Below are 14,562 nucleotides of genomic sequence, written 5' to 3'. Positions count from 1 at the left end.
CTCCAGGTCTCAAGCCATGGAACATATACTCGGCGCTAAGCACAAACAAGAGAGCTTCTGAGCAAGTGCAGAGTGCTTTCCCGCTACCCACAAACGGGATCACAGGGGGCAGGACTTCCAGGTCCGCGTTCCTGGGAGTGACCTCCCTGATCCCTCCGCGCCTCGAGGAGGGCGGAGGCGAAGGTGGGGCAACAGGCCGGCGCTGGCGCGAAGCAGGCGCCACCCAAGGCGCTCTCGGGCTCCAATCAGGCGTCGGGGCGGAGCCGAGGCTGGAGCCGGCCACTGGGCTCGCTCTGCCTGCGGGATGCTCGTGCTGCGGCTCTTGCTACCGAGCGCGCCGGGGAGGCGCTGAAGATTTGGAGCGAGGGCGCCGCCGCCGCCGCCTCACCAGGCCAGGTGGACGCCTATGAGGGAGAAGCGCCACCGCCTCTGGAAACGGCGTTGCCTTCCGAGCAGATGGACCCCCAGCTGCAGGAGGTGAGAGCGCGGCGAGGACGAGCCCGAGGGTACAGTCCCGCCCCCTTCAAGCTGCTAGTCCCTCGACGCTAGGACGACTCTTCTTCCCTTGCCTTTGCGCCCCTCGCCTTCCTTCAAGCGCGGCGGCGGGCACGCGGAATCTCTTTCTGGCCGGCCAAAGAGGAGGGGTCGCCCCCCGGTCCCCAGGCGCCCCTGCTAGGCTCGGCTGGGCTGCCGTCAAACGGCTGAGCGAGACTGCCCGGGCGGGGGGTGGGTGTGTCGGGGGTCAGGTCTCGTTTTGATCCAAGGGTCTCTGGCGGAGGGTCGAGGCTGAGGCCAAGGGCTCCTCTCCCTTTAGATCCAAGGAGCAGAGGGGGGCTTCTCTGCCCATGAAAGGTGAAGGAGGAGCACCTCGTTTTCCCCACCATCCTCACACTTAACCCTGGCATTGGGAAGAAGAGGGAGGGGGAAAGCTGCAGGGTCTCCAGTGCAAAACAGAACCGGGTCCGGTGGGGACCTTTTGGGAGCAAGGGGTGATGATCCGTTTGCTAGACCGGGGCTGTGCTTGTCAAGCTTCGCTGGAGCAGGAGTTTCCTTCTGGGAGGGGAAGGCGGGCGTGAGACAGTCTGGTTGCTGTGGGTGACCCTTAAAACTGGCCCCGAGAATCTCCCACCCTTCAGCCGGCCTGTACAGTCTATTGGTGTCCACGCCTCTCTCCAGTGATGACAAGGGAGGCTTTGAACCTTGACTTGTTGGGATGCAGGGGGCAGATTTGGCACATCTGATTTCCTCCTTTGCTTCTGCGAGGATGGGTGCATCCTCCTGTGTGAATGAGTAATATACCCCAACAGACGCGTTAAACCCAGAACTCGTTCTGAAATGGATGAGCCATTGGGGGATTTTATGTCTGTCTGTGTTACTAATTCACACGCTGGATTTTTGCTACGCTCATGTAGCATCTACTCCTCTGTTTCTCTGGGGAGAGGAGATGACAGGGTGCTCCCTTGATTGAAAGTGGCACTCAGCTGCTGCTGTGTCTGGTTTTTTGTATTTTTTAAAGTGAAAACAGTCACCTTACCCTCCTCCAAATGAGCAAATTCGGGCTCTGTGCCCAAGGAATTCCCGTCAATACAGTTGAAGAGGGCTGGTGTGTGTGTGCATGCGCATGCGCACATGCATATTTCCACATGTCCTTATTCAGGATGCTGGACACAGGCAGCAGAAGAAAAAAATACTGGGGAGAGGAGGGGAAAAGGGAGGGCAAAGCAGGAGAAAAAAAATTAGTCATGAATAGTCTTGCCTGTTGATTCCTGAAAGAGAAATAACTGTACATTTCACATTAACCGTCTCCAATATTTCCTCCGAAGTCAGTCTTGTTGACTTTGATGGAGTAAACTTTCAAGTTGTAGGAATCCATACTTATTTCATGTGCCAGTTTGTTATTCAGTTATAATTTATACAGTACTGTAGGTGAAAGGACCTTTTCTTTAAGTAACCACCAGGGGTCCAGCAACAGTTTCTGTGTGATAGATGAGGGGGGCGAAGCAATTTGCCTGGGAAACACTTGCTGCCTCACTTGGTCTCTACTACTGCCTATGTGTATTTGAGCTTGGTCTTTGTAACCCAGAACACTTACTCCAAGCACCGTTGGTGGCTGCTGCTAAGTCTCCTTCATACCAGGGGCAACTTGGCCTGTTGCAGCCTGCCTTCAGGAGATGGAGCCCAAAGCCCTAGTTTCCCCCTGACCATTGTAACCTGTATACCCCTCTCTTCCCAAGAGCTCCAGCTGTACAGACATCTGACAGGTGTCTTATTAATGCAGCAATGGGCTACTGCTGTGCAAGCAAGAGTGCCTTCTTACTCTGGCCTAGAAGTGCCAAAGAAAACTAAGGGCTGACAGTGGCCTTGATGTGAGCAGTGATGCTGCGTGCTGCACGGTCTGCTTGTCACTGCCCTTTTCTGAAGCAGCACCAGATGACTGAGCAGTAAATGGCTAGCCATGGCAGTCCTAATTCTGTTTTCCTGGACCATAATGCGGAAGAGTTGTGTGGGAGCACAGCTAAGCTGTGACTTGGACTGGGAGGTTGATGGTCTTTGGGCCACTTTGGCCTTTGGCTTTCCCCTTGACTGATGCTTGAGGTTTTCCCACCCTCTGTTAGTTTCTGGGCCATTAAGCTCAGTGTCTGAGCTGTCCAGGCACTAAGGGAGCAGGAGCAGATAATGGGTTTAAGGGGCTCCATCTTGCCCCCACCCTCTCTTTGTGTTCTTTATCTGAACAGATGTTTTTATGGATTCCACCCTCCTCTCCCCTCTTCACACAGCAGGCCGGGTCTGCTGTTCCCTCCCCCAATTCTCCTTGCACAGAATGTGGCTGGGAGCTGCTGTTGCACCCTTTAACTGATTAACCTAATGCTGCGCAGAGCGTCTGGTGCCTGGCTGTAATTGTAGGGAGCCCCATTAGCTCGCAAAGGAGCATCTTGCCCCTCAACCCTCTGTGCCCCAGCCAGTATGGAAAGGACTTGAAATGCAGGCAGAACAAAGTATCAGCCCTTCTTTTACATCCATGACAGTTCTTTGCAGCACTTCATACACACACACACACAGAGAGAGAGAGAGACAGACAGACAGATACACACACACACACACACACACACACACACTGCTCAGTAGAAGCATGGCTCTATAGGGCAGACACTGCAGGGACCAGGGCTTTTCTCAGTAGTCTTCAAGCATAGTTGCAGGTACCTCTAGTGGGTAGTCAAGTAGCCAAAAAGGATCTGCGCAGGAAGATAGAAATCTGTCTTATTCTGAGTCAGACCATTGGTCCATCTAGCTCAGCAATGTCTCCAATAACTAGCAATGGGTCTACAGGATTTCAGATGGGAGGACATTGCCAGTCCTCCCTGGTGAACTGGGATCTTCTACATGCAAAGCAGCATGTAGCTGCCCTTGGCTGGAATGCCTAAGTTTGTGATTCTTTTTTAAAAAATAATAATACTGAAGGGCACTCTAGACCTGGTTAGAGGCACTTTCCATATTATTTATTTATGCATCTATTTTTACATTATCCAAGAGCTACGCTTGTTACTGGAAGAGATTCTGGCAGCCCAGCACAAATGCAAGACACTACAACCAACAGGCTAGGTTTGCTCCTTTGCTTTTAAATTATATCCTACTTTTCTGTTGAACAACTTTCCCTGCATGTCTGTGGGCAGGAAGTGGGTGACACAGAGGATGTGATTCTCTGTCATGTCTGCCTTTGGGGACTGTGGCTCTTTGGGATGAGCAGGGAGGTCTGGGTCAAGCTCTGAGAAGCTGCTTCTCTTTCCACATCCATTTCTGGTTTGAGCGGCTCATCTAAAGCTGTGAGTAAAATCAAACCTAAATACAGCCATCTGCATTTTTTAAAATATAACTAAACAGAAGGGGGGGGGAGAAGAGCAGAAACAGAAATGAGGCATAGCAGACCAAACAACAACAACTAACCCTCTTCTGAAGTCTTCTAAAACAGTGTTTCCCAACCACTGTTCCGCGGCACACTAGTGTGCCGCGAGATGTTGCCTGGTGTGCCGCAGGAAAAATTAAAAAATTCGAAAGATTTTTGTTTTTTTTAAAAGTCAAATTTTCGATTGGGGCGCCGTCACTAGATGACCCCTGGGGTTCCCTCCCTCCCTCCCGCTCTGCGCCTCCCTCCTCCTCCTCCTCCGGGGAGGCCCTTCCTGGCTCTCGGCCAAGGCTTGGCGGCTGCCACTCACTCACTCGCTCGCCCACCCGTCCCTCCATCCCTGCACCCAGCCTCTCCCCCTCCGTCCTCGGCGCGGGGGCTGCCGGGATCCGTAGTCCCCTCGCCCTTGGGCTCCGCGCCTGCGCGGGGTGCGTGAACTACGTTTCCCAGCGTGGCCTGGCGGGCCGGGCGTTTTGTTTGAAGCGCTCTTCTCCCGGCCATGGAATGAGTGCAGCGGCGGCGGCCGGGCGGGCAGGGGCTCTTCCGCGCAGACCCCGCGCAGCCTGCCTGCGCCCCCGCGGAGATCGGGCGGCAGGATGGAGCCCGGGGATCCCCGCGGAGGCGGAGCGGCGGTGGCGGAGGCTGCCCCCCAGGTAGGGCTGCTTCGGGGTTTTTTTATTTTTGCAATGCTACATCCACGCCGGAGGGGACGCATCGGACCACGGGGAGACCCCTTGGCGGGCGTGCAAGGCAATGCATGCGTGCAGGCGTTGCATGGAGTGCAGTGCAATGCAATGGCAACGCGGCGCCCTGCATGCATGCATGCAACTTCCACCGGCGCTCCGGACTTGGCAGGTGAGGGGGGTCCCCAGTGGGCGGCAGAGAGAGCCGGGAGGGCGAAGGGGAGCCGGGGGGAGCAGCGCTGCTCCCCGAGCCGAGCCCGGGGGGAAACTTCGGCGTCGTTGCGCCGGGTGTTGGAAGCGGAGGCTGGTGGGGGCCCCTCACCTGCAAAACCTGGTCGCCTCTCATATATTTCGTGCATTGCATTCATTGCCCGCTTTCTCCTCCAAGGAGCTCCCGGGGGCGTGCGTGGTTCTCCCCGTGTTATCCTCGCAACAACAGCCCTGCGAGGTGGGTCAGGCGAGTGGCCCAAGGGAGCACCCAGGGATTGTCCTGGCCAGGTGGGGTGATTTGAACCCTGCTCTCTGCCCGGTCTTCGTCCTCATTTAGCCCCCACATGTGCATGACTGAGGTTTTCCCCCCTCGTCTTGGCTATGGTGTGAGTCTGTGCTGTTAATTAATGGGGTTCTGCCTTCGGAGAAGATGAGCCAGCCCTCAAGGAGGTGATTATGTAATTTGCTAGCAATTCATGTCCCTCCCGGCGTGACGCTGCGCGCTGACGTCACGGGGCTGTAATGGTGGTGTGCCTCGAGATTTTTTTCATGAAACAAGTGTGCCTTTGCCCAAAAAAGGTTGGGAAACACTGTTCTAAAACATAAGAGTTTTCTCCTCCCACAGTGATGGAAGGTCAGGAAGGAGGTGGGCATCTCCCCCTGCCCCCCTCCACTGGGGAAGAGGGCTCCCAAGGCCTGTTGGGTGTGCAGTGGCTGAAAAGGTGTCATGTTATCTACCTAACCTTCAAAGATGCCCCTCAGCAGTGAGAGCAGATAGTCTTATATGGAGGAAGATTAGAGAGGGATACAAATCCCAAAGCAATTGCTTTGTTTGGTGGGGGAGTAGGAGGAGGAAGAGAGCATGTACAAAGTCAAGACTGAGAAAAGCATATGGGTGGATGGATGGAGGCTGAGATGAGGAAGCCGACTGTGGCAGGAGGGACAGAGTGTGAACTGAGGGGGACATGTGGGCACGGGACTGCTCATATTTGCTTGCCCTCTTGCCCAGCTGGCTGCCACTTCTGTGCTTGGCATGATTTGCTGGCTGGATAACTTGGCTTCAAGCAGTAGCTCCGTGCTGTGTCTTGAGTATATGAAACAAAACAAAACCACACAGCAACACTCAGAATGGGCTCAATGGCTTGAAGGGCATCCCCTGTGGTGTTGTGGAAGTCCTGGGTGGCACAGAGCCCATTGTGCCTTTTAGTGCCTCTGTATGTACGGTGGGCAGGCTGCCCTGCTCTCTGGGGAAGCCTGCCAGCAGGCGCGGGCACTTCCCTTTGCAGGCTGAAAACCAGAGCAAACGGTTGAATGGTTGCCTTGCTCTCCCTTCCCCCTCCGATCTCAGAGAAGCCAAATCTCCCTCAGTGGTCTAGTCACCCTGGCCTGCTTCTTCCCTGGACATGTAATCAGAAGCAGCTCAGCGAGGGAGAGGGGGGAGGAAGATGACTGCAGCTCTGTGCCTGGAGGAAAGTGGCTTGCAATCGCAATGAAAACTCCTGCACAGCTGAATGTGTGTGAGAGAAAGAACCGGGTGGTCAGGGAGAGAAAATGGTGGCAAGGGGTGTCCAAAGGGAGTTGTGACTATGACAGTGTTTTCCCTGTATATCTGTGGGCAGGAAGTGGACGACCACAGGGGATGTGATCCTTGTGTTTGTCTGCCTCTTGCTCTCTGCCTTTTTTGTGCCAGGGCTTTTTTGGGATGAATGGCGGGGAGGCCTGGGTCAAGCTCTGAGAAGTTGCTCCTCTGCTCTCGTCATCCATTTCTGGTCTGGAGGGTTTGTCTGCATGTTCCAAAACTTTGTGCCTCGCTTAGCTCTCTGAGGAGTTAGGTGGCTGCGTTTTTCCTTACGCCATCATCTTCCCAAGTGACTTTTCTTTGGTTGAGAAGATGGTGGAGCCACAAGCAGGGAACAACCTGTGTCTAAAACCCCTTTGTTGACTCTTTTGGCTCCCGAACAAGTAGCTTGCCACCATAGAAGGGAATAAAGCATGTTCAGCACAAGTGAAGGTTGGGTTATTGTACATGGGGCATGTTTGGTTAGGGAGATGGTTGCCCCACTGCTCTCTTCCTGAGAGACAGGGGTGATTGATGGTGTGTGTGTTAGGGGTAGGAGATGTAGTGCCCTCCAGATGTTTTGGTCTATGACTCTCATCAGCCTCAGCCAGCATGGTCAAGGATGATGGGAGTTGTAGTCTAGCAACATTTTAAAGGCACCACACAACCCCGCTGAACTCAGGAGGCGAGTGTGGCACTGACTGCCCTTATCTGAATGCCCATTTTTTGATGTAATAGTGCTGAACCAGATGTTGGTTTGATCTCACAAGACTAATTATTATTGTTTCACTTATTACACACTACAAATTATTATTTGTTCGCTTATTACAACCCAGTCCTTTCCTCCAGAGAGTATAGGGTTTTCCGTTTTATACTAAAAACAACCCTGGAAGGTAAACTAGACTAAAAGAAAGAGAGAGAGAGAGAGAAATAGGCCCAAGGTCACCCAGTGCAACTCATGGCTGAGAACCTCCTTGGTCTAACCAGTATATCTCACTAGATCTGAATTGTTATGTTCAAGACACACACCTTTTTGGATATATGGCAGGGAAGAGAACATGGGCCAGAAACAAAAGCCTCAGGAGGGGTGATCAAATAGGTTCCTTAGGGGCACTTGAAGGATATTAAATGTGATATGGAGGCATACAGTGTGATTGGCTGAGCAATTGCATTTGCATTCAGAAATTGGGGTACAATCAAAGGGACTATCTAAGACTGAGTGCTATTGCGTTCAGGTCCTGCTTTCAGGCTTCCCATGGGCATCTACCTGGCCACTGTATATGCAGGATATATAGAGTAGATAGGCCAGTGGCCTAATCCTGCAAGGATCTTCTTATGTTCTTATTCACATGTGTGTGTTTTTCACTTGTGTGCAACATCAAGATTTTCCTATGTAAAACACTCATTGTGGTTCATATTGCCAGACACCAGCTCAATACATAAATTTGGTGGCAAGTTAATGAGTGTTGAGTATTTGGCTGGGGAGAGGACAGAGAAGTGAATCAGCTCCTAAGAATTTCCAACTCCTTCCCCACCCCCTTTTAAAGATACCAATGCATCATTCATTGTAAGGCTACTTAACCATTCTGAAAAATTAAGTTTCCAATTATATAAGAAATATCTCTTCAAGAACACAGGGTAGGTGTTTGGGAATGCTTTTTGTTTTTAATGTTGTTGCATTGCATTGCTTTCTGTGCCACCTTTGTCTATTAACACTTGGGGTAATTGCAAAGTGGGGTAGTACGGTTAGTTATTACATTGTGAATCCAACAGGGTCACATCACATTAGCAATAAACAATTAACAAATATAGTGGACCACAGCTTTTGTTAGGAAGAAACAACTGGCAGCCCAGCAGCTCAGGCTGGCCTCCATAGCATCCCCCATGGCCTCCGATCCCTGGGATGTGCTCCCATTATTATGCACCTTCTGAGCCCCTCTTTCTGAGGCAAACCAACTGGGGTCTTGTCCAAAACTTGCGTCTGCTCACCTTCAGAAGCTCTTCCAGAGTTTGTGCAAACACAACGGAGATGCTGAGTTGCAAGAGAAGTTTAGTAGAGTTTCTGTGGCTGTTCATGACAAAGAGAGGGATATAAATAATGAGCCCTTTGCTAGTGACTTGGACCAAGATGCTAACGTTCACCAGGAGGAGACACGATAAGATCATAAGTAGAGCTTGCTTGTTGGATCAGGCCAAGGGCCCATCTAGTCCATCACCCTGTTCTCACAGTGGCTGACCAGGCTGCCTGAGAGCTTTGCCAGAGCCTGCTCACCCTGGCAAGGAGAGGGTTAATAAACCTTTGTCTGTGTTGTGACATGTAAGTGGACCCCTATTTAAAAAAGCAATGGCTGATCATGAATCTAGGTTCCTTGGTTTGTTCCTATCCCTTATCTAATCACCCACACACCGATGTACATCTGGATTTTTTAAAACCTTGGAGGCTGGGATGGGTAGGTTTGTGTCCAACATCTACTGCTTTCATTTCCTTTGGATTTCAGAGAGCTCCAGTGCTTGAATTTTGCCAAGGTCATTCTTGAATTTCATTTGTGTCCTCTTCCAGCATTTGCGATTCCCTGGGGGACAAGAGGGGGAATGAACCTTGCATCTATTCTCAGGCAAGGGAGAAAGGAGGATCCAACAAATCATGAACCTGTTAGCTTGACTTTGGTCCCAGCCTTTTTGCTAGAACGAATCGTAAAACCATCCGTCTTGAGGACGGAGCTGATGTCACCCTGGAGGGGTAGCGTTGTGGTGTTTAAAACAACAGCTCTGACGAGGATGCTTCGTGCCAACCGGCCAATGGGCGTGCGCTCCCTCCTCTTTCGAAAATGTGACTGGCCTGATCTATGCGAGGAGATGGGGGAGGGATGCAGTTTGCAAATGCACCTTGTCTTTCAGTAAAGCACTTTGGCACAGCTCCATACAATGTGCTCATGCAGAAGCTCAGAAATGTGTGGCTGCCTCGCAGCAGCTCCACCAAGCCCACGTTTACCTATAAACGAGCTCCCTGCTAATGCTTATCATTCTAATAGCTTCCTATGAAAATAACAGCTGGAACATTCACCCAGATCTTATTTTGTTGTGCCCAGAGCATCCAAGCTTGTGATGGTGCTCAGCTCAGATGCTGAATGCAGATGTGTCTCTGCTCAGATCTTCCTAGTATGGCACAAGAGAGAGAGAGAGAGAGAGAGAGAGAGAGAGAGAGAGAGAGAAAACTCTTGGAATGATGAACGTCCCATAAGATCAAAGTCAAAATGCTACTCTTTGTAACAGAAATGGAGGAAAGTGTGTAGTGCATGACTGGTTCATAGTCACAAAGAAAGAGAGTGGAACGGAGCCCTGGGTGGGATTTAAAGAACACTCGCCATTTTTAACCAGGCACGTGGATTCATCGAAAGCTCCTTTGACATGCCAGTGTTGTAAAGTAGGTGTTCAGCCTCTTCATCAGAGAAGGCTCTAGAAACAAAAACAATATAACATTAAATAATAAAAGTCCAGAGAGCTGAGAATTTGATAGTTTTCCATAGAAACGTATGTCATTTTTGGATCCAAATATCTGGTTGCACTTCAACCAGTGCAATGCCAGTGACACACACTGTTCTGCTGTTTCTTATTTTGCCCCACTCTTCTATTCTACTAGCTGTTTGTATGGCTGAGAAAGGTTCAGATACAATTCTTTTTGGCAAGCGTGGAAAAAAGCAGCAGCAGCTTAAGCTGAACGAAATTGGAATAAAAGACCTATAAGTCTGAAGTGGACAAAAATAATTCTGTCACATCTGCAATGGGATCTGAGTATGACCCAAATCTGAGAAACATTCATTTAAAAAACGGGGGAAAGGAGGGGGGGCACTGAACAGACTATTGATTAAACTGCTGGCCTTCTTTCACTTGTGTGTTAACAAAGGAAATCAGTAGTGAATAGATGTTTTAAGAAATATAAAGCTAGGAAGCCATGTAGTTCTAATACTCTATTGGCTTTGAAGCAAAAAAGCAGCTGTTAAACATTTCCGGCGTTCAGAATTTTTAAATATTTTTTTATTTTAACCCTCATCCTTCAGACATGGCCAGGTGAGCTGGTTAGCACAAAACTCTGATGTTGGCGATGTGTTCAATGGATTGCCCAAAGACATGAATGCACCTGCCACAGATCAGCAGATGCAGCAGCCTTCCCCAACTCAGGCAATGCCTTATGGTGACTTGCAATGCACAGTTCTAGGAAAAGGCTGTGGCAGATGGCGCCATTGACTCCAGCACCAACCCTGTCGGGTAGCCTGGAAGCAACAGAGTGTCGCGTCCTATTTCTCTCTCTCTGTTGGCCACCACCCACATATGCACCATTTATTTTATTTTATTTATTACATTTATATACCCCCTTTATCTTCCAAGGAGCTGGAGGTGGTGTACATGGTTCTCCTCCTCCCCCATTTCACCCTCACAACAACCCTGTGAGGGGGGTTAGGCTAAGAGATGGTGAGTGGCCCAAGGTCACCCAATAAGCTTCATGGCTGAGTGGGGATTCGAACTCTGGACCCCAATGAGTTCTGACTGACAGACGACTTTGTCCAGCCAACAGGAGGAGTGGGGCACAGCCAGGAAAATGGCCATGGGTCTAGAGGATGAAGCAAGCAAGGTGGCTACAGGAAGGCTGTCAAGGTGTTAGACATCAACCTTTCCTCTGAGTGCCTATTGGGGAGTTGGTGGGAGTGACCCAAACCTTTCCAGCCAGACCAAAGGGAGGATGCTAGGCAGTCTGCCTTTGCCTTCATCCTGGATTGTCTCTTCCAGGGGATGTCACTTGATTATTTAATGCTTGTAATGTTGATTTGAGCAGCCTGTGAAGTTTGAGATTGTGTGTTAAGGCATTTGAATTGTAACTGCAAACCCCACCCATTCAGTTGGTTGCATGACTACATTATTTGTACACATGTAGGGTTTATGTGCATGATGAGGGGTCCCATAAAAAAGCAACCAATCAAATGCATTCAGGGTGAGGGAGGGATTCCCCCCCAATCCTATTCTCTCTCCCCATTCTCCCCAATTTATTCTATCCTGATTGGTCATGTGGATAGTGCTGTTGGTTTAAACTGGTTTGTGCTTCAAGTGGTATATACATTCTGCCTGTACTATTCGATGCCTGTAACAACTTATTCATGCATGCAGGCCACCAGCTGATGTAGAGCTAACCACACAACGAACATTCATGTGTCAACTATCCTTAAAACAGACATGATTCTATATTGACACAGTTCAGTATCCAAAGGCACCATCAACAGTTGGGAGAGCGTCTGATGGGCCAGGAGAGAGCTGTCATTTGTGTCTATGTAGATGGAAGCAAATATCTGTACATTCTCCTCATTTTCAGTGATGGAACAACTGCTTGGTGTAGCTCAGTGTACGAATTAGAATAAATTATCCATATTAGAATTCTACCAAAGGGCCTTTGAAAGTAGCATCAAGCACCAGGCATCTTAATACCATGCTGCTGAGTAGTCTCCACTGTCAAGGAAGTCTGGATCATGGAAGGAATTTTAGCCTGCCTTCCCAGACCTTTGAGTACAGTACAGTAAGCTGAATTCTCACCTAGATTGTGGAGAGGTAAGAAAAGTTCAGGGGGAGTCATCAGTGTGGAGACAAGAGCTCCTTTCCAAACAGGCTACCTCTTGCAATCCACTCATCAGAATTTGTGCGTATGTAAGAAGATGGCAATGGTTTTACTTTGATTTTTTTGATGCTGACCCCATGCGACATGCTGTCGCTGTAGATAACAGTGAGGAGTGCATTTGCACGTTAATTGCAGTGAGGTGACTGAATAGATGTTGCTCTGTGTTTTCTTTTTTTGAGAGACAGAGAGCAAAGCAATTGCAGAGTTTGTGTGGAAGCAGAGTGGAATTGAATGTCAAAGGGAACCCTGAATGCCCACTCTTCAGCAAAAAAAAAAACAACTCCCCAGTTTCTTTGCTCCAGCAAACCTTGTTGCCTTGATACACAATGGACATGCAGGGTTGCTCAGCAAGGTGCAAACACTTGGTGGATCTGGGCAGAAGGGTGACATGGGAGCTCACCTGCAGCGCTTTAAGATCCCAGTAAGGCGACTACTAAGCAATTGCCCATATTGCCATTTGTGGGAAGAGTAGATGCAGCTGCTACTACAGCTGAGGACACTTTTGAACCAGTAGATCAGGGAGCTGGAAATTAGATTAGTCTAAAGGCATTGCTTGATTCCTGTTCCCTGGGGCGGTGAGTCTCCAGCCAGATCTCGCTGCCTGTGACCTTGCCTGGATTTGCAAGCTAAGCACAGCTGAGGAGAGTGGGTGGGTCTCTGCTGCAGGGAAGACCTCCAAGAAAGGAAGGGCGGTGTCAGCTGGTTCGCCCTGACCTGCAGCCACTGATGGCGCAGCCTGAGTTTCTCATCTCCCTTGTTATTTCCTTGCTGCTTGCTGATAGGGCAGCCTCCCTTTTTTCATATTTCTTTTAGGCAGGTATGTATGTTGTCTCATTCTTGAAAGTGAAGAAGGTATATCATCTCATGATTTGTTAGTCTTGCAAACTGGGAATTGCTGCAGTCCCCTGCAACCCACCTTTCTCTACCATGAAAAAAATGACACTGACACAGAGAGGAGCAGGATAATTTGTACTTGGTTTCCCTGCTGTCCCATAAACCTAGTTTATGCATGGCAGTATCACATATATAATTACAATTGGGTGTATATAATGTGAGCAGAAGTAGTAGGTTCCACTTAAAAGATGTAAAGGGATAAAGTCTAGCTGGAAAATGCTGGAAAAAGAGTATCCGAGCATGTCAAGCTAACAGATGGTGCTATTTTAAAAAAATAATACAGAAAATAAAAATGAATATGAAACTGAAGATAATCATGAATAAGCATAGAGGTATTGACTATTGCTCTGCCATCATCATGAATTCTTAGTACCTGTTTCAGCACAAACTTAGTACCTGTTTCAGCACAAATCTTATTCCTAGACTAAAAACAAGTTCCATATTTTTTGCTCTATAAGACTCACTTTTTCCCTCCTAAAAACTAAGAGGGAATGTGTGTGCGTCTTATGGCGCGAATGCAGGCTGCGCAGCTATCCCAGAAGCCAGAACAGCAAGAGGGATTGCTGCTTTCACTGTGCAATGATCCCTCTTGCTGTTCTGGCTTCTGAGATTCAGAATATTTTTTTGCTTGTTTTCCTCCTCCAAAAACTAGGTGTGTCTTGTGGTCTGGTGTGTCTTATAGAGTGAAAAATACGGTAGATGTCACCCACCCACAAAAAATAGTGCTGTCACTGACCATGAGTCAGTTCTAACTATTGTACACTCTTGTATCCCCCTCTCTCAAAGCAACTCTAGAGAGCCATAGCAGAAGATTTTCCCACGCAATAAAACATTGCAGTGGTTATGAAATGCAGTATTCACACAATAGAAAAGAAGTGCCAAACAAATGGATAAAACCTGTATACTGTATTCATTACCGTTTTTCCTTCTGCAGGTTTCTAAATGTGTTTGCAAGGGCATCCCATTATTGCAAAACTGACCACTTAAGAAGTCTCCTTGCCTTGTTATTAGAAGTGTTATTGCCTTGAAACTTATATGAAATTTCTAGCTAGCCCTTACTTTTGGAGCGCTTCATCTCCTGCTGATTTGCCTCCTATCTCTGCCTCTTCCCATATATCCCTTCTTTCCATTTTGCAAAAGCTCATCATCCTGGCCCATTCACCAAGCTGCTTCCTCTGGTCAACTCCTGATTGGTAGTTCATGCTCTCTTGTCACACTATTAACTGTTTTGAATGGTGTGGCTGAGCCAGTTCCGAGAAGGGACAGTAGGGAGCATGTAAAGGCTGAAGACAGGCTCTGTTTGGTGTGAAGAGAGGCAACAGGTATCCAGCCTAAGAGGGAAGGCATGCTTGTCGAGGTTCAGGGGAAGACCAGAAGGCAAGGTGGTGATGGTGATAATGATGATGATGATGATGATGGGTGTGAGATCAGGCTGTGGAAGCGCAATGCTGTTCGAGAAGTATAAATGAAAGTCCCCATCTACGACCCATGTGGTGTGGCCTCCCTTTCTGAAAGCCATTATTGATTCCCTCCTCTCCAAACCTTCCTTGGGGACTGATCAGATAACCCCTTTTTCTCTTGTGGGTATAGTGGATGCTCTTCCCACTGGCAGTGCTCTTACTCCTGCTTCCATTAGCTAATTTCTGTTTATATG

General features: G+C 49.0%; 1 protein-coding gene across 1 annotated transcript in view; it reads left to right on the top strand.

Annotated features, from left to right (window-relative positions):
* Nucleotides 1-298: 298 nt before the first annotated feature.
* The window catches only part of LOC309528185 (unconventional myosin-X-like), a 77,494-nt gene continuing 63,230 nt past the window's right edge, over nucleotides 299-14,562 (top strand). The window contains exon 1 of the mRNA XM_082215504.1: nucleotides 299-477. Within this exon, the coding sequence (XP_082071630.1) occupies nucleotides 457-477 (21 nt within the window). The 5' untranslated portion in view covers nucleotides 299-456. The remainder of the gene's footprint in view (nucleotides 478-14,562) is intronic.

The sequence above is a fragment of the Podarcis vaucheri genome (assembly GCF_965113315.1).
Source record: "Podarcis vaucheri genome assembly, chromosome: 1".
In the NCBI taxonomy this organism is placed as follows: domain Eukaryota; kingdom Metazoa; phylum Chordata; class Lepidosauria; order Squamata; family Lacertidae; genus Podarcis; species Podarcis vaucheri.
This window is presented reverse-complemented; position numbering and strand designations above follow the sequence as displayed.